Source organism: Plectropomus leopardus, chromosome 17 (assembly GCF_008729295.1).
Source record: "Plectropomus leopardus isolate mb chromosome 17, YSFRI_Pleo_2.0, whole genome shotgun sequence".
In the NCBI taxonomy this organism is placed as follows: domain Eukaryota; kingdom Metazoa; phylum Chordata; class Actinopteri; order Perciformes; family Serranidae; genus Plectropomus; species Plectropomus leopardus.
Genome location: NC_056479.1, coordinates 18,176,460 through 18,203,154, shown reverse-complemented (window position 1 = coordinate 18,203,154; position 26,695 = coordinate 18,176,460). Strand labels below are relative to the sequence as shown.

The following is a 26,695-nucleotide window of genomic DNA, read 5'->3' as shown; positions in this document are numbered from 1 at the left end:
ACTAACAGAGACATGGAGCCTGCTCAGATGCAAACTCATTGGACAAAACATAACGTTATTAGGAATAAATTTATTTCAGTTTTGTTTTGCATACTTAAACTGAGGGATTACGTTTAAAAAGGGCCACAATTTCCGCACAGTTTGTCTGATGTGGATGTAAATGACTTCAAATTACAGCAGAATGTCAGTACTTTGTTCACTGTTTGATCTAAATCTACTATACTGCAGTACAGAGCCAACACAACATAAAATGAGTCATGTACAAATGGATTGCATCGGAGGCTCCAACCACTTTTGATCAAATGGACCTCCATGTTGACATGTTAGAACAACCACAAGTTTTATCTCTGTTTATCGCAGACTGTGTAATTTAAGAGGTTTTATCTATCTCCATACATATGAACTATGTGGGCATCAGCAACTCCTGCTCCTCTACGTGCATCAATAACGCAGTCTCTATCGCTCCCTTTGTACCTTTATTATTCTTTGTAAGGCTATGAGGTGTGTGGTGACATGCTGCCAATCTGCAGCAGTCCCAGAGGCAGCGGTGGAGGCCAGGCTGCAGGGCGGGGGTGGGTGGGGTGCAGGGCAGAGGAAACCATCTACTAATGGGAAACACACTTCTCTCCAGTGCTCAAATTGCTCTTTCTACCACAGCAGAGAGAGGTGGCAGGCGTCCAGGAGGTGACTGGCGTCCAGAAGCCAGGCATGATTTAAAAACGGGAGCTCTGCCGCGCCACGGTTCCTGATTCTCGTGAAAGGGACAATCATGGGTCTTATAAAACACATGCATGTGTTGAAAGGGAGTCGGGGAGGAAGACCAGGGGGTTATAAGAATGCATAAAACAGAAAGACAGTAAGACATGGTAGACAAAATGAACAAAAGATACTAGGGGTTTAAACCACGATACAATATTGTATCAGTGCTTTGGACAATGATACAATATTTGCTGATACCATAAAGTCTTCGAAGATTCACCTTCTATTTGATGCAATACAGGGGCCTGCGACTGATATGAGATGATACCAGTAAATATCCTCTTCTTTTTTTTTTTTCTTGGCTGCTTACCATTATCTGCCTGTTGCCAGGTCACTAGTGTTGTGTAAATGTTTAGGAAGGAGGGGTGCTTGGATGGAAATTGTGACACCAACATGCCATGGGAATTTCAAAATAAAGATGTATCTTAAAAGGAAACTATGCCAATTTTCAAAATTCATACATGTCATTCCTATGGTCTAAGATAGTCCAAAAATAAAATAACTTTCTTCCAAATCCAAAAGCTAGATTGCTAAATCTAAAATTATTGATGTCATAGGGTATAAAGTTGGGAGCTGCTCCACAAACAATGACTTGGGAAAGATGTTATGATTAACACTGAGATTACCCAGAGGAATGTTCTGAGTATTTGGGTACATTTTCTGTTTCCAAAATGAAAACACTACAAAAAATAAAACATATTTCGATATTTAAAAAAAAAGGGAAAAAAAAACATTCTGTGGGTCCAAACCATCAGTCTCCCATTCATTGTCTGTTGAGCAGCTCCAGACTTTACACTCCATGACATCCCAAATTTAAAACTTATTTGTCTGGTTTCTCACTGAGAGAGAGATATGTATTAATATTTTCACTCTGAATCGATAATATTGAATCATTGACCATTATGGCCTAGAAAATACACAGTAAAGGAAATTTAAAGCAATAAGATGAAATGGCGATACGTCAGATGATTACACAACAAATGGGGCTCATCTATGCTTAACATTAGAAACAGAAATGGAGAAAGATGGAGCCTTCTGTTTGTACTCTGTGTTAAATTTGTCAATACTTGTGTGTGTTATCTGAAATTTTATGGATACAGATGAAAATGAGTAGTACTAGCAGAGATTGTGGAGGCAGTGTAACGTATTTCAAGCAAGATACTGTAGGAGACAAAGGAGGCAGAACGAAACAAAGCGATAACATAGTGAAAAGAATCCACATGTAGCCATGTATTTAATGACCTCACTGACCACCGATGTCTACAATGTGGCCTCCTTTAAAAAAAGTACATCATTACGAACTCATCTACCGTCACCTCGTTTGTTGTTGTCTGAAACTTTTGACCCTGCCCTCTATTGGCTGTGTCAATGCCATCATAGAGGATGCATGGAAGTATAAGGGCAGTGACGTTTACGACGTTAGAGACGGATGTGTCTATTTTTGTACATTAAAGGGGTATAAATGAGCCCTGAGGCAACGCTGTGGATTTTCACACAAGCTACTCCTTGTTTGGAAGATCTCCTTGAACCTGCCATTGCAGCTCCTCGAGTAATAGCATCCCATTACATTGATACTCAATAGCAGTGTGTTTATTTATCTCCTAACATTGCATCCATGTATTGTGAATAATGGCCTGTGCTGTTTCCACTTTGGCCCTGCATCTTCTGCCAACCCAGACTTCTTCACATCTCTATCAGACGCTCAGTTATTGGATATCTACCCCACAGAGCAGGGAGGAAAGTGCTGAAATGGACTTGAGACAGCCCAAAGTAGTGTGAAGGCTTTCGGTAGGGCAAAGATTCCAAATGTTATTGCCAGTGAATTTTTAATAAAGGGGGGGAAAAAAGACATTTTTTCCAGATGTTGGAGAAAAGTTATATCTGCAGCTGCAAGTGCAACTGCACTGCTGTTTTTGTAAAGGATGGAAAGTGAAGTCTGACACTGTCTCAAACTCCAAAAACTGAGACAGAGCGAGGATCCAGAAAGCCATCCAGTTTTGAGTCATTTGTGCAATTACCTTAACAGCATTAAGACGTGCACAACTGCCACGTAATGCGAAGCAGCTTCCCTTGACAAATCATCTCCAGTTTAGTCTGCATGAAATTATAATCCAAACCATAAAAGAAAAATAAAGGTGTATGGAAGAAGAGAAGGGGGAGGTAGGAAGGAAGGAGGTAGCTGGAATTGGGAGGGAGAGATTTTTTTTTTTTCTATTTTTCCTTCTGTGGCGAGTTCACACAAAAGGGTCCTTCTGATCCCTGGAGTGCTGAGCACATACCTGCGGGATGAAATCAAAACCCTCTGTGAATTATATTAAATATCCCCTGCCAAACACTCCACATACTTCCATGTGTTTTTACCAGTTCTGTGAGGCTCCATTAGGCTTTGCTCTAAAAAAAAACCCACTTAATTAGAATCACAGACACCAGCACCTTCAAAAACTCAGCTCCCTTCTTCCATTTCATCTGTGCAGGACAGAGAGAAAGAGGAATGAAGAACAGAGGAGCGGAGGGGACAAAGGTAACAGACCGAAGGTCTAAAAGATCCCCAGATAAGGTTAACGAAGGGATTTACTAAAGGATAGCGTCTGTATTTGACAGGTTAGTAGGGCCCTGGAATAAAAGGACATTTAAGACCTAATCCCAACACACCCCTTGCCCCTACCACATAGCCCCTGCTGTACTTAAAGGGTAGGTTGTCACAATTTTTGTTGATAGAGTAGAGCGAGGTTTAAGGGCTACATAGCCATCCAAACAATGGTTTTTAGAGGCACACTTCAAACCAAGTTTTGCGAGAAATCATCAGAAAGATGGCTGCACAAGCAACAAAAAAAAAACAAATGTATTTTTTTAATAAAGATTTTAAAAATATGATAACTATTGAATTATCTTAGTTTACTGTTAATTCAATGCAGGGTGTCCCACACATTTATTTCTATGTGACAGTTCACTACAATAACAATATTTGCTGCCTCTTATTGATTTTTTATTTTTGGAGCTGCACTCTTCATTAGGTGCGCTGTTAGAATACATGTAACGCTTGATTATTCACTGTACGCTGAGCACAGACAATGCAGCATGACGCATGGCACAGTGAAAGCGAAACTTAACTTAATTGCACTTAGCCTTAAAGTTGTCATTCACTAGCCTTTGCAGCAGCTGCCTCTCATCCATCAATCTCATCTGATCAGCTCTGATCAGACCAAATGATAAATTCTCCACCCTGTGATTCAAATTTCACAAACTCCTGCTGAACAAAAAAAGAACTTATTAAAATTTTCACCTGCATGACATCAATGAACCCACAAAAACCTCTGAATTTAAAGAGGGGGCATAGAATGATAAGTCACCTAGCTAATAAAAAAAAAAAAAAGTTAGTCTTTATTTGTGCGTGACAGTCCTGCATTTTGATATATTGCAACTTCCCAATGTTTGATATAACACCTGAAATTTGACTGCAGCAAAGTTGCTGCACTTGTTACAGCTCCTCTAATAGCAGTACAGACTGGCAGGGTAAGAGCGCAGGTTGCTAATGTTAGCCTACAGGCTTGGGCAGTATCTATGACATAATAAAACTCACCAAAACTATCTTGGTTATTCTTGTTAGTTCACTGTTCTAACAATCACCTGCTCTGGTTTGGTCAAAATAAACCCCTAATTCAAAGAGTTACATGTGAAAATTAGCTATTTTTGCGGCTTCTCTCTCTGTTGCTGGCTGGCTGTTTACACTCCTTTAAACCTATCCCCACCCACCTACACTCAGTGTTGCAGACCTCTGGTGGCACACAAAATGAATTGCATACAATGAGTTTAATTGAGAGAGGAGCACCTGTTGTTTTGATGGTACTGAAAATTATACCATCTGGATTTCTAAATACCCTGATACACCGTAATACCGTGATAACACCCATGCCTACCCACTAGCTAACTGGTAATGAAGCAGCATTCTTTTCTATTTTATTTATTTTCTTAAGATTATTTGGGGGCTTTTTTGCCTTTATTTGATAGGAAAGCTTAAGCGTGATAGCAGAAGAGAGAGGGGTTAACATGCAGCAAAATGCACATGCCAGAATGAAATCCACAGCCGCTGCAGCGGGGAAACAGCCACCGTACATGGGGCCCCAGCTCTACAAACTGAGCTACTGGGCGCCCGTGTTCTTTTTTTATTTGATGCCTTATGTGATCAGTTGATAGTGTGACACTTAAGTTGCAAACAAGGCACAAGTATGCTAACAACTGCAAAAAGACGCCTGGTTCACACAAGAGAAATCACCCCAAAAAGCCATATTAGCAATGTCGGGCAACACTAGATGCATCTGTTTATGTAAATGCCAGCATATAAGTGTTTATCAGGGTCTTGAAGGGTTGTTCCATTTCATAGGGGAAGTTTTCAACCACTACCTCTTGTAACTCTGTTCCAAGGGCCAAGATGGCACTCGAAAACATGGGATGGGGTTAAAACTATGAATGGCACTGGCATTGCTCTTTTAGTTGATCACAGAGCATGAAAAAGAAACAGATGACTTCTTTAGTAAGGTGTTATGGAGTAGAGGAAGGTTGCCACATGAGCTTTCATGAAAAGCCCATCAAAGCTCACTAAGGGACGATATCTAAAAGAAAATAATTAAAAAAATAAGAGGGGATTTCAGAGCTCCCTCCTCCTCCTTTTTCATCCTCCTTTCCTGGTCAAACTCCCCCTCCACTGAAATCACAAACTGAAACCCCAAATGACTAACAGATTCCAGACACCATGTTTCAACTGTCAGAACGCGGAGTTCAGGTTCTTTGACAGAGCATGTGCGGTCACATCTTTACCCCATACCCTCCCCCCAAAGCCATCCTGGAGAGGGAGTGCAGCAGCTGAACTATCGACTTGACCCCGACCATCACCTGAATATTGTAGTTCTGCCTTTCCCTCCACCTTGAACATGAATTGCTGAGCCGGACTCAAACAGCAAAGCTCTATTCGCTGTTAGAAAGTGAACTCTGAGAGAGGAGCGAGGTCAAACGATCGTTCAAACATTCTGTGGCACTTTTTTTTTTCTTTTTGTATGGTTTGGTTAGTGGTGCTGCAGCTGCACCTAATCCCCACAGGAAAGCCTTCATCTGGGACTGATTTTAGAGTGCCTGGGCCAGGGTGGGAGAAAGGGGGGGTCTGTTCTGTAAAAAAGGCTGGTTCCCTTCTGGGGCGCAGGCCTCTTCTCTATCCATCTGATTAAAGGGAGTTTGGCTCAATTACACCCAATGACTGGGCCCTGCTCCCAGGCACGACCCTGGTAGGAAAACACACAGGAATAGATTGTGAAGAGTCAATAGAGGGTGTGAGTACGTGCATCACACCTGGGGCACTATCACCGCAAAACTTCTCTCTCTTGGCTAACAGCGCAGTCTGTCAGCAGTTCTTGCCTCAGAGGGCGAGTTCTTTGTGTAACCCGTGACTGGGTTGAGAAAACAGTGGGGTCGGCTCTCAGGGGACAAGCTTATGTCTTCTCCAATCGACAGGATGGATACTAGTGGGCACCAGCTCACAGCGATCTGTTTCAATCAACCTCATGCCAGAAGACAGAGCAGCCACGATGTGGAGTAATAGAGGATGCACGCCTTTATGTGTCCACTTGTATGTGATCATGTGCTTGAGGAGAGGAGCAGAACATTGGTGGTGACTGAGGACAATTACAGGGGTTAAGGCCAAAAGTTTCGTCATGCCGAATTCTAACTAACTGACCCTTGGAGAATGCACTGTCAGCTTTATGACATGAAGCTCCTTCACAGGCACGCATCATCGAGACTTTGCTGCGTTAATGCCGAATCTGGTGAATCTGTGCTGCTAAAGCGGAGGATAATTATCATGACGTCTCAAGCATTTACACAGAAAGCTGGTTGCAATCGTGCCCAGTCGTAAAGTTCACTGATTGCAGCTGGCTTAGAGGCCCAATTAAACTCATTATTATAATTTGGGTTTATAGAGGGAAGAGTATGAGGGGGAGAGCGGTACATAGAGATCCGAGCTGTTCTCCGATGTCCAGATCTGTATGGAAAACGGGCATGCAGTAATAGCTACCTCTGCACAGTTAAAAACACCCTTCTCAAGCTCATCACCCTCCATCCCTCAATTTTTCAGTCTCCATTTCAACCCCGACCAAAAAATAAACATTTTCCCCCTCCATTATTCTCCATCCAAATTATATTCCACCCACAACCCCATTTTACTGGCTCACGCTCCTGGGGCCTCTTTATGTTGTGACACTCCAAAGAAAACAGTCCTACTGAATGTCGTGGACGAGCACAGTTAACCTGAAACAAGCCAGCCCGCTGCTCCGATTACACACCATGTTTACCACGGCCCTTTTAATTAAAAGCAGGCAAGAAAAAAAGAACAAATCCATCTTTATATGCACCTCAGGCCTAAAATGACAGGGAGGAAGTGCCCCACTCTGGTTGTTTGACTTTGAGCTTCCTCAGCTGGAACGATTCAATCTATCAAGTGCAGAGAAAAATGAAGACAAGGTCTCCTTTTGATTACTGTGCATTGTCTTTGTCATAGCTGCTTCATTATGCATAGGAGACATGCACTGAGGCAATGCTGAGCTAAAACAAAATTATCCACAGAAAACCAAGCATGATCACAAAGAAGAAACAAACAAATAAAACCCTGAAGGCCAAAGGGAACTTGAGGAAAGCCCAACGCTGAAAGCTGAATTAATATCCAGAGAAAAACTGGATATATAGTGGCTACAATGAGTGGAAAGAGGCCCAGACGCGAGCCTCTATCCCCCAGTCACATTATAAAACACAGATAGAAAAAAAGATACAGTAGGACTGAGTAAACAGCCAGAACAAACAAAAACATTTTGACCTTGCCATTACCTAGAAACAGGCCAGCTATTTCTGTTATCAGCATTTGCTGATTGCACCCTACGTCGAGGAGCTATTTCACTGAGATGGATACGACTAAATAAGAAGTAGTGATTATATTTTCCCCTCAATTTAACTCCTGAAGACTTGTTTGTTTTTGACAGTGTTCTGGATGTTTCTCACTGTGAAGATTAGCAGACAAGAATGGAGCCTCGGCCTGTAACAACAGCTTTGGTCAAAAGCCCAGACGGGACTTTTGTCAAAGCTGCAGCTACATTTAAACGGGGCAAGAAGTGCTGAGGAGGCGGGTAAGGGCAAAGAACGTGATGTGGGCAGGGGCATGAAATAGTGTAAAAAAAAAAAAGAAAGAAAAAAAGCTGTTCATAGAGGTAATGAGTCCTTACCAGACATTTTTGACACAATCCAAATTTTAAAAATGCACTTACTGCTGATTAAAATCAGCTTGATGGAAACTGGAAAAACACAAAAGTATCTGAATAAAGTATAAAGCTCCTTTTACACATGCAGTATATCCCTGAAATGTTCAAGAATATCTACTGCATGGGGTCATGTGTGAATAGGAGCAGGGATGGATATTCAGGGAAATCTGTACTGACAGATTTTCACCTCAAAACCTATGCCCCTTTCATACATGCATTGCAACCCTGAATTTATCTCGACATTACCCAGAGGAGCTGTATGTAAGAACACAAATGTCCAGATCAGTTGCACCAGACATTGACCTGACTTTGCCCTGCCAGCGCCCAGGTACAAAGTGTATATAATGTCTGATTGAGCAGGTCATTGTCCAGACATGACATTTCTTATCACGCAACTAACACCAATGCAAAAGAATCAAAGCATAAGAGGTGAAAGAGGAAGAGTCATTAAACCAAAACGCCATAGAAAATGTCTTAACTGGAGTGATGATTGGATTTAAGAACTTCTGTCAGTCAGAACCGACACTGAAAACGTTGAGACTCTTGTTTGTGACAAAATATCTGAAACAGCTACACAAACAAAACAGTGCTATGTCCACAGCATATTGTTTGAGGCTCTGGTAACATTTTAGGGAAAATGTGATTCTGGCTACGTTGTGAGTGAAAACAGAAACATTGCAGGGCAAACATCTGCATGGCACATCTGAATCCGCAACTTGTTCACGGTTTAACATTTACTCCTGTGCTTAAGCAGTCGATTTGATAACTAACAAGCAACACAAGTTCATCTGTTCGCAAACAAGCCAGCCTTGCTACTAAAAATGATAATGAGAGACATCTCTCGTTATCTACATTTAAATCTGACCTTCCGTCCAATCTTCTTCTTCTTCTCGCTTCCATATGGGTAGCATGACCGGCTCATGCTGGAATGTCCCCTACCCGATCTATTCCAGCATTGCCAGTGCATGTGTGAAAAGGCGCAGGAAGGACTTGTTCCTGAAAGTAGTGCATGTGCACATAGTGAAAACCAGTAGCGGCGCCTGAAAGATTATTCCAGGAGTTTACTGGGCGCTATGTGTGAAAGAGGCTTAAAATAGCTGTTCCATTTAAGAAAACAATGCTACAGTTAAGTGTTTTGAAAAAAAAATCTCACAGATATCCTTCAGCCTCAACAGAGAGAATAAGGTTAAGGTCAAACATGAGCAAATGCAGGCAAATGACCATTGTCTAACATGCCATTTCTCCTGACTCACTGCGTCAGTGCATCTCTCATGTGCGTCTCTGGCTATTGATTGAGGCTGCAACTGTGACGGTCAAAGTTCACCAAAGTTGAACTCAACTGACACCCTGAGTGATGTTTTACTCACCCCTTCACTCACACTGAATGAAAGTGAATGGGAGGCCAATATTTGCAAATGTTAATTTCTCTCATGTGTGACTGTACTCTTGGGGGGAAAGGAGAAGTTGGAAGAGAGAAGGGTGAAGGAAATATTGTGGTGAAGAAGATGAAATGAGAAAGAAGGGGGGGGGGGCAAAATGGCAGTGAAGGGCAAGGTCTCATCTGTCGCTGATTGCCTACCTGGTTTATATCAGTCCTGGTCTGCAGGCATCTGGATGGGATGTGGCCTTGGCAATGATAGCTCTCTGACACACCATCCCGGCATATGATAGCATGATTGAAGTGATTTAATACAGGACATACTGCAGATGGGCCGGCACACACCCCAGCAATTATGTTCAACTAAAGAAATCACAGTATATCAAATTAACTGGTATCAAAACACAGGAAACCAAAGGGCTTTGCTCATATTCAGAGCTAATTAAATGTATCTAATAAATCCAATATGGTCGGCTCTCCTGCCGATTCAAGAAAGTGTGGACAGACACGTAGAAAACCAGACAGTGGCTGAGTAAGAGGGCATCAGGGACGCTTAACAGCTTGTCACCAGATGAGACACTTTGGTAGAAATCCGCACATTGCTGTTACATTCTCTTCAAGCTGTGCCATCTTTAAAACCACAAAGCCGCGGCTGCAGACGCTGAGCGAGTACACGTCACGTCTACGAGCAGAGACAACCCTTGCAATAAAATTAACTAATTAACACTATCTTCTGTGGTTTCAACAGACTCGTGTTTCCTAATGTGCTTTGTGGAGATTTTTCAAGACTTCTTACTCGTATGAATATCACAAAAAACACATATTTGCTCCAGTAATAAGAGACAAAAAAGTGGCATCAGTGGCATCAGATATCCTCTTTTTCCATGAAAAGTATGCTGGCACCAAACAATGCGATAGATTCCAAAGAGGCACTCAGACAGGCAACTATCCGTCTCACTCAAATGAAGGAGGAAGTGGAGGAAATGGAGATGAGTGGCAAACACAAGGGTAGAGGGAGGAGGGAGAGTGGAGGTTGGTATTTAGGACCCCGCTGTGTCAACTCCTAAACGTCCATCACACACAAACAGAGATTCCAAAGGGAAGGAAAAAAAATATCACATTCCTCGGAGGCTGCTTCACTGCGACAGTGTAACGTTAAAAAAAGCCTGTTTATACTATTTACATAAATCTACATTGCTGTATGTCTTCCAGTGGTGTAATGTAATGTTACAGTACTTAAGTAGTAAGTTGTAAAATAATAATAAGAATTGTCAAGTGTATTATAGGCTTCATTTTTAAGGTAGCGTATGTACGAAAAAGTGTACATCATAAGTCTAAAAATTTGCATGCTTTTTTTATACCAGGGTCTGATTGTACTTTTACTTTCAACACCTAAGTACATCTGACATAATAAAATAACTTTTGATACTTAAGCACACGAAATATCAGATACTTTTACTCAAAAAATATTACAATAGGTGACTATAACTTCTACCAAAGCCATTTTCTGGTACGATATCTGTATTTTTAGTATTTAGTATTGCTTTCAGATATTTCATCCATCACTGATATTTTCACACTTTCTGGTCCTTATTGCAACCAAACATTGGCCCGTTCAGACTCTGTGCCAAAAAACATATGTGCTGCTCTAAAGAGCTACCTCTCTGCCTTTTTAAAGTAATAAGGATGATAATAAATTTATTTAATCAGCCAGTGTGCTGAATTGCCTGGCAGAGTCCAGTCTGCTCCAGTTTGGAATGACTTGGCCCACAAACCTGTTTATAGTAGCACTCAAATGCATGAGTTGGATCTGACAAAGGAAGCCTCACCCCCCTCCCCCCATCTCTCTTTCTCGCTCTCTCTCTATCCCTTCCTCCCTCTCTCTTCTCTTTCCTCCTCCATCCTTTCATTCCTCTCCTCTATGGAGCCCGGCCATGCTCCAGCTCTCCTCCGCTCCTCTGCAGCCGTGTTTGGAAAAATAAACGGAGCGATTTGGAGAAGGTCAGGGGCAGAAAATGACAAGCGGCAGTGAGCTGAAGGGAGAAGTGTTGATGTGTGTGCTGCTGTTGCCTGACCCTTCACAGTGACTGTGGCCAGAAGGACGTAGAGAGAGGAGAAGAGTCTCTGTGTGTGGCTCTGACCCAGGAAATGGCGAGGATGTGAGGGACAGTGTCAGAACTCTGGGAGGTCTGAACGCCCGTTCAGCTTCACATTCATCGTTCCATGTACAGTATGCAAATGCCACACACCAATATCCACATACCACACGTGTAAACTGTGTGCTAAGTATGTCAAATCACATGCACACAGTTCCACTTTGTGCTATAACACATGACGTCTCCGCGTCTCACAGACAGTCTTAAAAGTTCAACACGGTCAGGGGCATGACCGTGTCAGTTAAGGGGGACAGTGGTTTCACACTGATGCAGTACTCACCCGCTGGCAGTGCCGAGTGACGCCGAGCTGAGCGAAGAGCTCAGCTTCCTGCTGTCCCAAAGCCTCACTTCCCGACTACGCATCTACACACACAACATGACAAACAATCATACCAACAGATGAGGTGATGTAAACTTGATAAGACACACTGAGGTTACAGGAGATGTCATACACTCATTTTTGAGATGTCATACACTGATGTATGTCTGTTTTGCCTGACCTGTGCATTTGAATGAATTCTTAAGAATTCTTAACTCATGAATCATCATGACATTGCACAGTCACTAACAGGTGCAGTAATACAGGATAGTTATTTTCGCCTGTTTGTAGTCAGAGCTTTTATATTTTTGCATTTGCAAAATTTTCTTTGAACAGTTGTGTATGCAAACAATATTTTACTGAAAAAGGAATGACCCTGTTATTGTGGTCTTGTTATATCATAATGTTCACATTTAACAACAAAATAGCCACAAAAAACAGTAACTTCAGTTCTAAACTAATGCTATCTGTGCTGACCCTCAAAGACTAATACAGGTATAACCAGTTAACACAAGTATGTAGTTTTGATTAGATAATAACACACATTAGAAACACAGGACTCTGGTCAATGCTAGATGCACAAAGAGTTTCTCACCATATCAAAGCCGGTGGTGAGTAAAAAGTCGTCTTTGGCCCACAGGATGCGTGAATCCTTGTTGTTCTGAAGGCTCTTGGCACTCTGCGGGACAGACAACATAACATTTCAAATGAGGTGACAAAATGAGACAAATTAAATACTTCTTCCGTGACATCTTGATCCTACCTTCTTGAAGTCAATGTCTCTATGATGAACCCCTAACTTTAAACACAACCTTGAGGTATGGTTCAAGATAGCAAGGGGGGTGATGAGTGAATGATTTGCAGGGATAAGAATAAGACAGGGAAAGGAAGGAAGACAGACAGGACAATTCCCAGGAGCCTCTGACAGATCCCTGTGGTTGGACAGAACAGGACTTGTCCCATGAAAGGGGCGCTTGTTATTGTTGATGTAGCAGACAAGGTGACTTCTGCCCCGAGTGCTGCTTAGATTACCAAGCTGTGACTCTGCTTCTGAGTGTGTGTGTTTATGGTGCTGAGACTTTGTTACACTGTTTCCATGGGGAATATGTGTCAAAACAGTGCTGCCACACTGGGTACGGTTGGTGGTCTTCAGATGCAAATGACACATGTTGTCAGAAAACAACGGCAGGTGTTGAAATGCAAGAATGCATCCGTTTGTAAAGACAACATGTAAAAAAAGGAGGAAGAGGTAAGTGAAAGGAGGCATGTAAGTAAGTTAATGTACTGGATTTTGTACATATTGTACTCAACACATTGCCACTACTGAATCACGTCAAATATGTACTGTAATTATTAGGGTGAGTACAAAAGAGGAGACAAGATGCAGAAGGCTGGCTCACAGAGTGTCACTCAACTTCTTAAAAGTGTGGTTTCTACGTAACCCAGGGGTTTTAAAAACACCAAATCCTGCTTTTTAGAGCTTATCTGCCACTACTTGTAATATCAGTCAGTCAGTCAGTGAGCTCCTTGGTACCTGTGTGCTAATATCAGACTTAAATTGAGCTTTTCCATGAGGCATTGAGGTCGGGGGTTGCACTTCCATTACCTGATTATAATACAGCATTGTCAACTTGTTACACTTTGTTTCCATCTTCAGTAAGACATTGGATTTAAAGAGTGGAGCGGAGTGAAGTCAAAACTTTCTACAATGTTTGGTGATAACGAGAAGAAGATTTAGAACAGTCTTGATAGCATCGTCTATCTTGGCTTAGAGCTAGGCGACACGGCCTAAAAATAATTGTAATAGTAATAAAATTGTAAAAGTTGTAATATTTTAAGGCTATATTGCGCGACAATGAATCTGCTCTCAAAGTACTGTAGACTACTAAAATACTAAGCTACTAAACAACAAGGTTAAATACAACTATTGTTCAAATGAAGGTAAATAACATACTGTTAACAGTTAAGTACTGACATAATAAAGTGAAATAAAGTACTGCATAGTTAAATAATGTATTTTTGTCATAAAGTTAAATAACGTTAAATAAATTACAGTAAAGTTAAATAAAGTAGTTTTCATAAATTTAAGTAATAAGAATAATTAATAATAACAATACCTTTACAATATAGTACAATTAAGTAAATAAAGTTACAAATAGTTAAATAAAGTACTGTTGTCCTAAAGTAGAATTATAATTAAGTTAATTAAAGTACTGTACTACAATTAGTTATATATATTTAGAAATTTCCTCTCAAGGTATTGTAGACTACTAAAATACTAAACTATCGAATAAACCTTAAATAAAGGTAAATAACGTACTGTTATCTTAAGGTAATATAAAGTAATGTTACAATAAAGGTTAATAACGTAGTGATATCTTAAGGTTACATAAAGTAATTTTACAACAAAGGTTAATAAAGTACTATTATCATAAAGTAGTACTGAAGTACTGTTACAATAAAAGTAAATAAAGTACTGTCATAATAAAGTTAAATAAAGTGCTATTATTATGAAGTTAAATAAAGTACTGTTTTAATAAAGTTAAATCAAGTGCTATAATGAAGTTAAATAAATAACTGTTATAATTAAGTAAAAAAAAAAATGCTTTTATGTCATTGGATAATTTTTTATTTTAACCGAGAAACTGCTGTTTCATGTCATGATGTCGAACCAATCAGTTAACTTGGTGAAGTGGGCAGACTTTAAGGTCCGGACCCATGCATGAGTTTCCATGGAACAGGAGCCGTGCGCCGCTCAGCCCACTGTGTCTCCCAGAATTACTGTTGTCATTTTTATGGCCACACTAACCCCGAGGAGCGTGGCTGGACATCTGTGTATGGCAAGAGGACAGAGGCTTATTTTCTAAGGAAATTTCTCTACGGAGCACACCGCCTCGTTCTTCTGTCACCGTTAAAAGGCCACAGATGACAAACTGCAAAAACAAATGGGGCGAACCTGAGCTGCCATGTTACACCCCTGAACACGAGGTAGGTTACAAGGTAACACGGCTCTGCACTGTGTGTCTACGTCTGAGCCCAGTGCGCACTTGCCAAATCTACAACTGGAGCAAATGGTTTGACAAATAAGGATGAATAAAGAAATTTTAAATCCAACTTAAGCACATAGAGGGAGACACACATGTGGCCTTTATCAGTTCTAACTCAATAACCCACTTCCTCTTCCCTCCTTACTGATGTCACTTTGACCACACACCCAGCCAAGTGGTTTGAGAATCGATCTACGGGAGAAACTGAGGTTCTGGTTAAATGTCTTTAAATGGTCTAAATCAAGCATTTCATCACCGTTTGCCCTTCCCTAATCCTCTGCAGGGGTGCTTCTCACTCCAATACATGCAGACAATAAATAACACACATATGTTTGCTTTTTCTGGGTGCAGCTGGAGTTCTGGGGACATAAGAAAATGGAAGATAAGGCTAGTCATTCAGTATGTGCCATTTGCACTGGGAGGTCAGGGAGTTCGAAGTCCCAAGGTTAAAAATTTCAACTGGAACGCCTCCTGAAGTTGGATTTTCCACCATCTCACCAGCCCCCACCCCAAAATCCAAGATGGTTGCCTCATGTATCAACAGTAGAGACAGCTGCAGTTATATGTTTATTAGCACTTCTGTCTTGTTTGCGTCTCATTAAAACATTCATACACACAGTCCTGTCCAACTTCTCTCCGTGGACATGTTGCTATGACATTTTCAGTTAAACGAAGTACTGTTTTCATAAAGTTAAATAAAGTACTGTTACAATAAAGTAAAATATGGCACTGTTACTTTGAAGCAAAATAAAGTACTGTTACAATAAAGTTCAAGAAAGTACTGATATATTACAAGTAAATAAAATAGTTATAAAGTTATAAAAAAGTAATTTATGATAAAGTTATATAAAGTACTGCTACAATTAAGTTCAATAAAGTGCTGTCATCACAGAGTTAAATAAAGTACTGTTACATTACAAGTAAATAAGGTACTGTTACAACAGTGATAAATAAAGTATTGGTTAAATAAAGTACTGTTATCATAAAGTTAAATAAAGTTATATTACAAGTAAATAAAGAACTGTTAAAACAGAGTTTAATAAAGTACTGTTATCATTAAGTTGAATTAAGTATTTTTATAATAAAGTTAAATAAAGTACTATTATATTACAAGTACACGAAGTAGTGTTACAATAGAGTTAAATAAAGTACTGGTTAAATAAAATTCTGTTATCATGAAGTTAAATAAAGTATTTTGATGATAAAGTTAATAAAGCACTGTTACAATAACGTTAAAACAGTTATACACACAGTACTGTGCATCTTCTATCTGTAGACATGTTGCTATGGCCTAATGCATTGTGTTGCCTTATGATCGACTGGTGTTGCTGACAACATCTTGGTTTTTCACTTATTGTACTGGAATGTGGCCAACTTGGGTGTGAGGTCATTCTGAGCTCTAAACTCCATCTTACAATTTAAATGAAACACAGCAATTGTTTCGCTGATTTCAGGGAAAGGGAATTTTAAAAGTCCACTCCCTTCCCCATGGAAGCACTGAAACTGCATTTCACGTACTTCAGCAGATACCAATATGAGGATAATGAGGCACAAGTTTCAGGATGAATCATTTCTTGATCAGCAACCACTCGGGGAAGTGACTGAGCACATGCAGCATCTCAGAAATCATGTCCTGCCCTGGTTGCCCAGCAACCTCATAATGTGACAACAGGACTTCAAGGAAACTATGAAAGACTGGCCACATTTGGTGATGTATCATGATTTAGCTATCTTGGAGCAAACAGGGGCCATGATCTGTTTGGAGACAAATAACAAGGAAAACAAATGGGTACGTTTAGACAAAGAATGTCAGTCAACATCACTTAATGTGTGTTTTTGTAATTTGTGGAAGGATTTTTCAGTCGAAAGTTAAACAAAGATATAATGGGTTATAATGTGATTTGCTGTGTCTGCCCCACTGACTTCAAAATTTGAATGTTGACGTCATGACTCCTCCTTCTTTTATAATTTCCTTGCAATTTACTGCTCCCAGCCGATGTTTGCCAAATAACAGATACAACACATTATTCCTCCAAAACTATTAACTTGTTTTAGCATTTCTGTTTCTGTAGACATTTAATGAACAACATATAACAAGTCAATGAGTTACCATTAGAGGTATCAAAGGGCAAATCTTTTAACTTTGCAATAGAGATGGAATGTATATAAATATTCTCCTATAAATTCTGAGTAAGGAGGGTTGGATACAAGTTTCCTCCTATCATATTCAACTTTTCCACAAAACATAAAGCTCAGGCCAAGACTTCTGTGCTGGAAACATCCCTGTCAGTGAAGCCGAACAAACCATAAATCACAAGCATCCAGTTGAACGTGCGCTAAAAGGCCACACCGGTGGTTCAAACCAAATTTATTGTTCTCAGCTATAAGGGGACGTGACACGGTTACATATGTTAGAAGCACACGTTGACATCAAACCGTGCTTTTAAAAAGGAAATTCTCAGATGTGCACTTCTGCACCTCTCTCTGGGATGATATGTCTTTGTCCATACCAGCATTTTATCTGACACCATCTGTATGCAATACAGATGTTTTCTGGCTCCCGGTGTGCTCCCAAATAGCTCTATCCACTAAGAGGGATTAGAAAACACTCTACTGACCAGGCTCTCAAACACGTTTCTGAAGTTAAGCTACCAGAGCACTGACAGAGTTGATAATAACTCCTGGATTGAATAAACACTTAAGTCGTGACTCAGGATCATTTTTCAGCCCGCAGTCAGCTGGTATGCGCCGTGCAGGTAACTGAACTCATATATGCCTTGATAAGTCCCTAAAAGTGAGTCAGTTGAAAAATAGCCCAGATGTATGAGAGAGGTCCAGAGTAAACTAAGACCTCCAAAAAAGTGATAGATCAGAAAAGAGCGGGGGAAGGAGAAAGGCTGAAGCCAGCGCGTTATAAACAGACACGAGAATAATTCATTGCTATTGAGCTGTTCATCACCGGCACCACTGGCCGATTTCCTTCCAGGGGCAAGACAATGTGGAGTTGGTACTCTGACCAAACTAGGAACGAGTTGAGCTCTGACTATTTTAATCTGCTGAGGGTCTCTTTGACAATAGAACTGCTTTTAGAAGCAACATGTGGCGTCTGATTCGTATTTCTGGCTGCCAGCAGGAGATTCCAATTGTGTTATTATTACATGCACGAGTAAACATTCTGCATCATCACTTTTTTTGGCCATACTCAGTCATGTATCAGCATGTTTACTGCTGTGCTACAGATGAGCGTGTGAGAGTGATGTCTGTGATTCCCCGTGTGTCATCATAATTCCTCTCTAATAACCGAAAACAGCCTAATAATGTAAATAAGATGAAGGTGGCATTAAGACAAAGTTGAGCACTGCATAAAAAATATGCAGCCACTTCATTTATTTGAATGGAGCTCATCAGTTGTTGCAGTGAGGGTGTCAATGCAGTGGGCTACAGCAAAAAGATGTAAAAGGTGACATAAAGCAGTTCCCTAATACCCCAAATTGTCAATTTTCTAGTGGTGCTAAAGACAAAATTTTGGGATAACCATTTTATCATCTTGGATAGACTTGTCAAGAAATTTAGTATTAGATACCAATAGTCGTTAAATTCCACAATTCTTTATGTAAATTCACCATCGTAGAAAACAAACAAAAAAAAACAACATACTTAAAGCTACACTCCATTAAAAACCTTTAATGTAATTTATTTTTAATATTAATCCCTGATAATCTGCTTTCAAGGCAAAATACTAGTCTGTGTGAGTTTATTAGATCTTATAGGTGAGGGAACATACATTAATATATAGCCTACTATAAATGAACATATTTCGCTGTAATTGTCGTTGTTCAGCCCTTGTATATGTAAGACGTGACAGTTTGACTTTGGGGTATTTGTCCTCTCTTCTCCACTGCGATTGAAAAACTTGACAGTAACAAGCATAGCATTTTCCCAAATTTGTACATTTTTCAACTCTCAGTGACCAGGGACAAAAACGGCGATTATGCAGCTCTCAGAGCAGAGTCGATGCTCAGTGCCTCGTCATGATTCTTGCATTTGTAGCATAGTGTAAATACACGGCGCTGCCATTGCTATCATCGCGATTTGAGACAGAGCTGTCACTGCAGGTGCACTCGTCATTGTTTCCACGTATTATTGTTATTATCTGTGCTGGTAGGGGTTCTTCTTAATCTTTTGGCATTTACAGCCAGCCACCAAGTCATTATGACACCTCCTCAAAAGCAAAGCCAGATCATCTCAGTGGCTGGCTAAAGTAAAGATCCTAAACCTCGCACCCTTAATGTTAGCAGATGGGACATAGATGGGCCAAGATCAAAGTACACGTCAGATAAATGTTTCCTGAAGAGGGACATTTTAGGTAGAACGTATCACACTAATGTATGTTTAAGTGTTCATTTTTCTGATAAGTTTGTTTTTTTAAATAATTGTTTGATGCCATAAAAAGGAGGTTTGATGTCATGATTGACAGCTGTGTGTGCCAATCGGTGTGCTTGCAATCAATGATGCTGCTTGCGATTTGCCAGATGAGTTAGTGGGAGATCGCTACTGCGCAGACTCTGGCTCCAAATGACGCCACCAGCACAAGAGAAAAACAAGTGCTATCACATTTTTAGAATTTGGCTTAGTCTTGGTGCCAAAATTTGGTTCTTGTGTCATTCCTAGTCAGGGATAAATGTCTGTACACAATTTCATAGCAATCGATCCAATGGTTAATGAGATACTTCAGTCTGCAACAAAGTTGTGGACTGACAAAACAACACTTCCTCAAGCTACGCCACTGCCTTGGCTGAAAGGCAATTAGGACTGTTCACAAGCTTTAACATGCAGCCATCGTTATCCTGCCTGACTACGTACCAGAGAAAACAAAAAGACAAATTACTCCTTGAGGGAGTCAATAGAAAAAATGTAAAAAAAAAAAAAAAAAAAAAAAACCCTCTGAAAATATATCACCTTTCTGTGAACCGGCTCTGGAGCAGACAGGCTTGGATTTGCCATTACAGCATCCCTCAGGCCTTCACTCGCTGCCTGAGCCAACCAGCTTCAGGGCTGAAGGCAAATAAACCGGCCTGACGTCTCTCACTGCAGACAGCTATACATGCTCCATAGATCACACCGCTATGATGTCACTCTTCACCCGGATATGAAGGCACGCGCAGCTTCGAGCCTTTTGACAAAGATGTCATCAGGGCTTGGCGGCTTGAGTAGTAAAAGTACAACTGTAGATGAGGAGACTGTGCTGGGCCTATACTCACCTTTTCCCAATAAACAGCGTTTCAGCTTGAGGAAGCGTAACGTAGCCGTCAGAGAGCTACATTATTACTAACACCCCGGGGCAGCCAGAGGACACAACATCTGGACCTTGCGTGTGTATATAAATGTTGCCAAACAGTATCTCTCCTCTGCAGTCATAAATTTAACTCAAATCCCGTTCACCTAGAGCCCCCTCTCTTCCTCCTCCCCCTGACTCTTACAGACATGCTACAAATCGATCATGACAAACTCAAAAATGGGAAGAAAGGGAGAAGGAGAGGACAAGAGAGGAAAAAAAGGACAAATGTTTTCCTTAGCAGCTGAACAAAGGATCCAAGCAGATGGAATTCGCACAGAAGGACGGAGAGTGAAGAGAAATGGTTCATGACTTGACAAAATATGCAGAGGAGGTGTAAAAAATCAGTTACACCTGTTTTAGTGGCCAGCCTGCACACACAATAAAGGAAGTAAAGGACATGACATCACATCTGGGGAAATAATATCACCAGCGCAGGTGTCTGCATCGAGATGTGGGAAAATATTTTCCAGACTGCTAAAGAGTGAAAGTGATGAGCTCGGTCTAATAACTACAAAGAGGGATTGCTCAAGCATTGCAGGCTGCGATAATGCCAATCACACTCATATGACACCAGGCAGGGTTTACACTACGGTTAAACACTTTGCAGAGAGATGTCGACACGGAGAAGTGCCAGTCAGCAGTCTGGCCAATTATGGTTTTACAAGTCTATTAAATATCCTCTCCTAATGTAAACAAATGAGGATCACTCCATCTCCTTCTGTCCTTCTCTGTCAGCTATTTAACTTCTGAACTTCAACAGACGGCGTGCACATCTGTGTCACTCACAGAGAATGTTGATTCACCCACCAGGACGAATATCAGGTGTCTGTGTGCACATATGGGAACTATCACAATCTCTGCATCTCCCTCTATCTTACTCATTGACTCTCTTTTTGTCCTAATAGGAGCGTAAGTATTTAAAAGTGAGTGCCAGTGGTGCAGAAATTAATAAAGTGTGTTGGAAGTGCTTATTTTCCCGACTTCACCCAGTCTTTTTATACGGTACCTTGGCAGATCTACCAATCTGATAATGTGTGTTTAGAGATTATTGCCAATTACATATCCATAATGCTCTGAAATGTTCAAACTCATTTGTCATTTCACATAAAGTCTTTTAGTCCTGTTCTTCTAAAGAATTTGTGAAATATCAGGCACCTGGCACCACTGAATAAATGCCAATAGAGGGTCAATTAGGATCCTCTGTCATGGTGGACACACAACTTTTCTTCATGCAATGTGCAATGTTAATATTACAGCCCACTAGGTAATATTGAGAATGGGAAATTCTGCATAGGGAAGAGTCTGGGGTGGTGGACAGGCCAAACGGACACAGGATTTTCACCAAGGAGGCTGCTATTTGTGTCCTGTGTGAAACCAAAAGTCAGTGTTGACTTCATTTAACTTTATAAACTGACGTAGTACTAGTATGTTACAAGTACTTAGATCCCATACACAAAAAAATGTAGTTATTTTAAGAGTTAATCGAGCTAACCATATTGTTTTCCATAGTAGTTTTGGGGCCTAAACTTAAACTTAATGAAACTCCAACTGTTTTGCAGTAATAACATGGTAAAACTGCGACTGTTTTGGCACATAATTTTAAAACATTTGTGCCACCGTCACGTAATGAAGTCTTAGGACCCATACACATGCTGTGTTTTTGGTGCCCTGAAATAGATTGTTATTAGTGCACAGAAGGCGCCTGTCTTTTAGAGCACAACAGCTGTGACCCAAGATAAACAAAGTTCAACTTGTGGGACGCAGCAAAACCCACCACACATCACGTGATGAGAAACAATTAATCACAGCTTCCAGATATCCTTCATTTCTTCAGTTAATATCAGTCTCAGGCAAGTATGGAAGAGGAGTTGATCATTTTAGTGCAGGGATACCTAGAGCTTAACATCTGTCCCCTATGGACAACATTTAGGATTTGTGGTAAGTAGCATATGATACAGTGGTTATGGTCGCTTAGCAACATCAGGTACAACCTTCCTCTGTGCCTTTAGAAGTTGACACAGAGCAGGCACAAGAGCATCACCTAGCACCTGACCTCGTGTTTCCCAGGCGGTATGAGACGCAGCATGTGTCTCGGTTCTTAAGAGGTCATGGTCATTTCACATATTTCTCTACAATTAGGTAGGCCACTGAGGTAAGACTTTTGAAGATAGTGCAGTTTGGCTTTTTTTTTTTAAGGAATAGTTCAACATTTTGAGAAATACACTTAGAGGTACCTGCTAAGAAGTGGATACCACTCACATATTTGTCTGTTAATTATGAAGCTCAAACCAGCAGAGGAAAGCGGGGAAAACAGCTTGCGTGGCTCTGTCCACAGGTAACAAAATCCACCTTCCAGCACCTTAACATCACTAATTACCACAATGTATGTTTCATTCTCAAAAACACTAAAGTATAGCTAAGCTAACGGCCGCTGGCTGTAGCATCACTTTTATTTTAAAGACATAAGTGACTACATCTTCTCATCTAACATGCATCAAAAATACAAATATGTGCATTATCTAAAATGTCAAATAAGAAACTGAGACTAGCGAATAGAACTGAACTGGTCTTTTAACTTAAAATTTGATTGCAAGAATCAACCTTTAAGGGTAAATATTTCCTCTGTATTGTGTCCCCACCTTATTGTAACCCAAATTTATGGTAACACAAGGACTCTGTTTGCTGATACATCAACAGTTCTTGTCTCTGCTTTGCTCTGTGGAGTTTAATAGACAACACCAAACCATTTATAGCTGCAGCCACTCATCTCTTCAACCTGCTCCTTATTTCCCCCTCTCTCTCCTTCTTTCCACTCTTCTCAAAGAATCATTATTCTTTCTTCTTTAATTTCCCCTCCTCTAATCAATACCCGTTGCTTCGTAGCTTTCATCACCCCTAAAACAGACTCCCTCTCAGCCTTTTCATCCACGCTTAATTAGTCTTTTCTGCAATTACTGGGTTTTCTTCATCCTGTTCTGTCTTCATGGCTCATTTAAGATGAGTTTCTGAGTCAAAATTCACTATCTTGCATGTAACTTTGACTTTATAGAAGCAGGCGGGCTTCTGCAAATAGGACAGAAGGGGAGAGAAAAGAGAACTGGTGGGGGTCAGAAGATGGAAATCAAACCAGCCATTTTATACTTTCATTTACTCTGCCTCCTACCACCACTTTTTTCTCCGTTAATTGGAACCATCTTACATTTCACTCATTTCTCCAAAAAGTCCAGAAGCCACAAGCCCTTCGCTTGTTTTTTCCATACTTGTGCTTCTTCTGCTCTCTGCCTTCCTGAAGATGAAAATGAATGTTCGAGGTCAAAAGCTGGGCAGGGAGTGCAATCTAAGGAAATGACAACACGGAGTAAATCCTTAGGTGCAGCTGTAACAGCAAAAATCGGAGGAGTGACCCGACTGACACACGCAGGGGTCATACATCTTGAGTTTTTGATGGATGAACTAGTGTGTCAGCTGATACAGTGCATGCAATTTACAAGAAATTCATTGGTAACAGTTAAGGGCGTAACAATACATCAGTCTGGATCGATATATCGATTTAATAATCATAAAATCATGAAATTACCGGCATGTCTGTGTCCAAGCACAGCTCCTTCCTAATAAAATACAATGAGGATATTCACTGATATAGTCACAAAAGGTGCAACTACTGAAATCAAAGTTGTTCAGTCCATTAAATATCATAAAATAGTGAAACAAAAAATCCAAAGATTTTCAGTTTTTTATCATGTATGACAAATAAAAGCATCAAACTGTCCTATCTAAGAAGCATGAAACCAGCAAGTCTTTGGCTTTTTTGCTTAAAAGAAATTACTAACACAAACATGCGATTATCAAAATAGGTTTCAATTAATTTTCTGTGGATTGACTGATCAATTAATCAACTTATTGCTGCAGCTCTAATCCTCATATCGACTGCAGGCCCGTTAATTGAATTAAATCGAAATCATATTGAGGCAGTTTATATGATGATCAGCAAATATCGCATTGTTTACCAAAGAATATTGTTTTGTGATAAAAAATCAATACTTTACAGCCGTTCCAACAACGATAGACTGTATATAAAGATGGACGACATAACAGCGTCCCAAAAGTGAAGACAAAAAATCTCAATCGCCCCCTGTTGGCTGACTGTAGAATAAGTCATAAACCCCGTCCCCACCATGTTAGCGAATAGTACACTGGCCACATACCAAAAGCTTGTGACCATCAGTTAAGGGTCAAATTGAGATAGACTGGTAAATCAAGAGCTTTGCTTTACTGGTAAGCTCCCTCTGTACCACAGCAGTCCGGTGCAATGCCTGCGTCACTGCTGACCCTGCACCAAATGTCCTCCCCATCTCACGCTCCATTTTACCCTCACTTGTGGCAGAAGACCACAAGAGACTTGAACTCCTTTGCTTGGGGCAGAAACTCTCTCCCAACCCTGAGGGGGCAATCAACCTTTGGGGAAATGTGTTGCCCATCTTTATATAAAGTAATTGGTAAAAGCATTAAACTAAAAAATGCATAAGAACACACATGTGAAACTAAAAAATTAAGTACAATTTAAAGTTCTACTACTGACCTTCTACCTCTTAGACTGCTACTGCCATCATCCTTTTTTTATATTTGTCTTGCCTGCAGTCATTCTTTCCCCTCATCTCATTTCCTTTGTGTCAGCAAATGAAAAGCACTGTGCAGTAAAAAAAAAAAAAAAAGAAAAAAAAAAGCATGATGTGAGATGCAAGCCAACAGGCCTTTGAGCACAGCTACGGGGCCAGGTCTACTCTGCAGACACCAGTCAAGACCTGCAGCCCCTGGGGAAGGACGAGTGATACGAACTGGACTGATCCCCAGTTAAATATAGTATCCAGCTTGAATGGGATATCCAGAAGTCTTCCCCCTCAGAGTTTTTTTTTCTTTTCTATCCCTATGCTCTTCCTCTTTGCCTTAATGGAAACAAGCATGAAGGGATAAAGATAGGAGGCAGATAGAGAGGAGAGAGACGAATAGTGAAAAAAAGGGGGATTCTGTACCCTTACACACAAGACACATCAATCTTACAGGGATCAGGGGGGGATTTCCTCAATTTCATCCTGCACACTCCCCGAACACTACATATCCTATATCACATATCCTATATTTCCTTTATTGTTAGGTGACAGGTGCATTGCTGTCATGGATGCTGTTACAGTCTCATTTCTGGCCTCAGAAAAAATCAAATAATAACAGATCTGTATCCATAAATTATGTGCAACTCAAAACTGTTCTCATTAGTTATTGGTTAAACTGTGGATTATTTTCTCAATCAGTCTTTTAGGCTGTAAAATGTCAGAAAAAATGCCAACGAAATTTTCCAGGAGCCCTAGTTGACAAATTGTCATTTGTGTTTTTGTTGGATCAACAATCCAAAACATAAAGATATTCTGTCACATTGAGATCACATCACATTAGACTTACAAAAGCAGCAGAGATGTATTTGCATTTTTTATTAAGCAATCAATCAGTTACTAAAATGGTTACCTTATTTTTTATCCATCAACTAATTGTTTCAGCTACGCACCTAAAACTCTCCAACAATATCATAAATCAGTCCTCTGTATCAATAATTACACGTTTCTGACTGACGTGACTGAGAGCTGGCTCAGCTTCTGTGCACCATGGAGACTTTGCAAGAGACTGATGGCCACCGACTGCCCGCCGCAAAGACGTCACCCTGTGTTTTAAGGGGGGCAGGAAAAAATACTGGCCCTAGGAATCATTCTTCCCCGTGGAAAAATAAACCAAAGGGGGAAAATAGGTAGATGGAAAAAGCGTGTTTAACAAGAGGACCACGACTCTGATGACATTGTGGATGATGGACAAAAAAAAAAGAGAGAATGTCGAAGTATTAGGAAGAAAGATGCAGTGAATGAAAGATTAAGAGAGCCATGAAAGAGATGATTTGGGGATGCATTAAATATAAGATCTGTGGTTTTGTCCATAAGGCGGAAAAAGGACGTATGCACAATTTTTCTGGTAGAGGCCATGCAGGAGGCCCCACTTTCTCACCGGTGTAGGCTTTCAAGAGCTGGCACTGCATTACCATACCTCCACTGCTGCTGCAGTCGTTTGTTCGCTGCAGTTTCTGTGCTATCATTAACATTTAATTCATATACTTTCCAGATCTCCTAAATGAAAAGAGCTACAATTGCGTTAAAGGAATGCTCATCCTCTTTTACCTTGGGTTCAGAAAGAAATCTTTGTTTTTCTAAAATGCCTTCGCGATGACTGAAGAATACAAAAATACAAGTGTTTGGGAAGCACTTACCATAAAAAGTGAGACTTGGATTATACTGCACATGATGTGACAGGGTTTGTAGACGGATGCGTTGATGTAGTTTCCCTGTTGTTACATGCAGCCACCATT

At 40.5% G+C, this 26,695-nt stretch overlaps 1 protein-coding gene across 1 annotated transcript in view; it reads right to left on the bottom strand.

Moving 5' to 3' along the window:
• coro7 (coronin 7) overlaps positions 1-26,695 on the bottom strand; it is a 142,599-nt gene that overhangs the window by 81,070 nt on the left and 34,834 nt on the right. Inside the window, exons 8-9 of the mRNA XM_042504153.1 lie at positions 12,503-12,586; positions 11,869-11,951 (exon numbers count right to left, since the gene is read on the bottom strand). Coding sequence (XP_042360087.1) covers positions 11,869-11,951; positions 12,503-12,586 — 167 coding nt within the window. The remainder of the gene's footprint in view (positions 1-11,868; positions 11,952-12,502; positions 12,587-26,695) is intronic.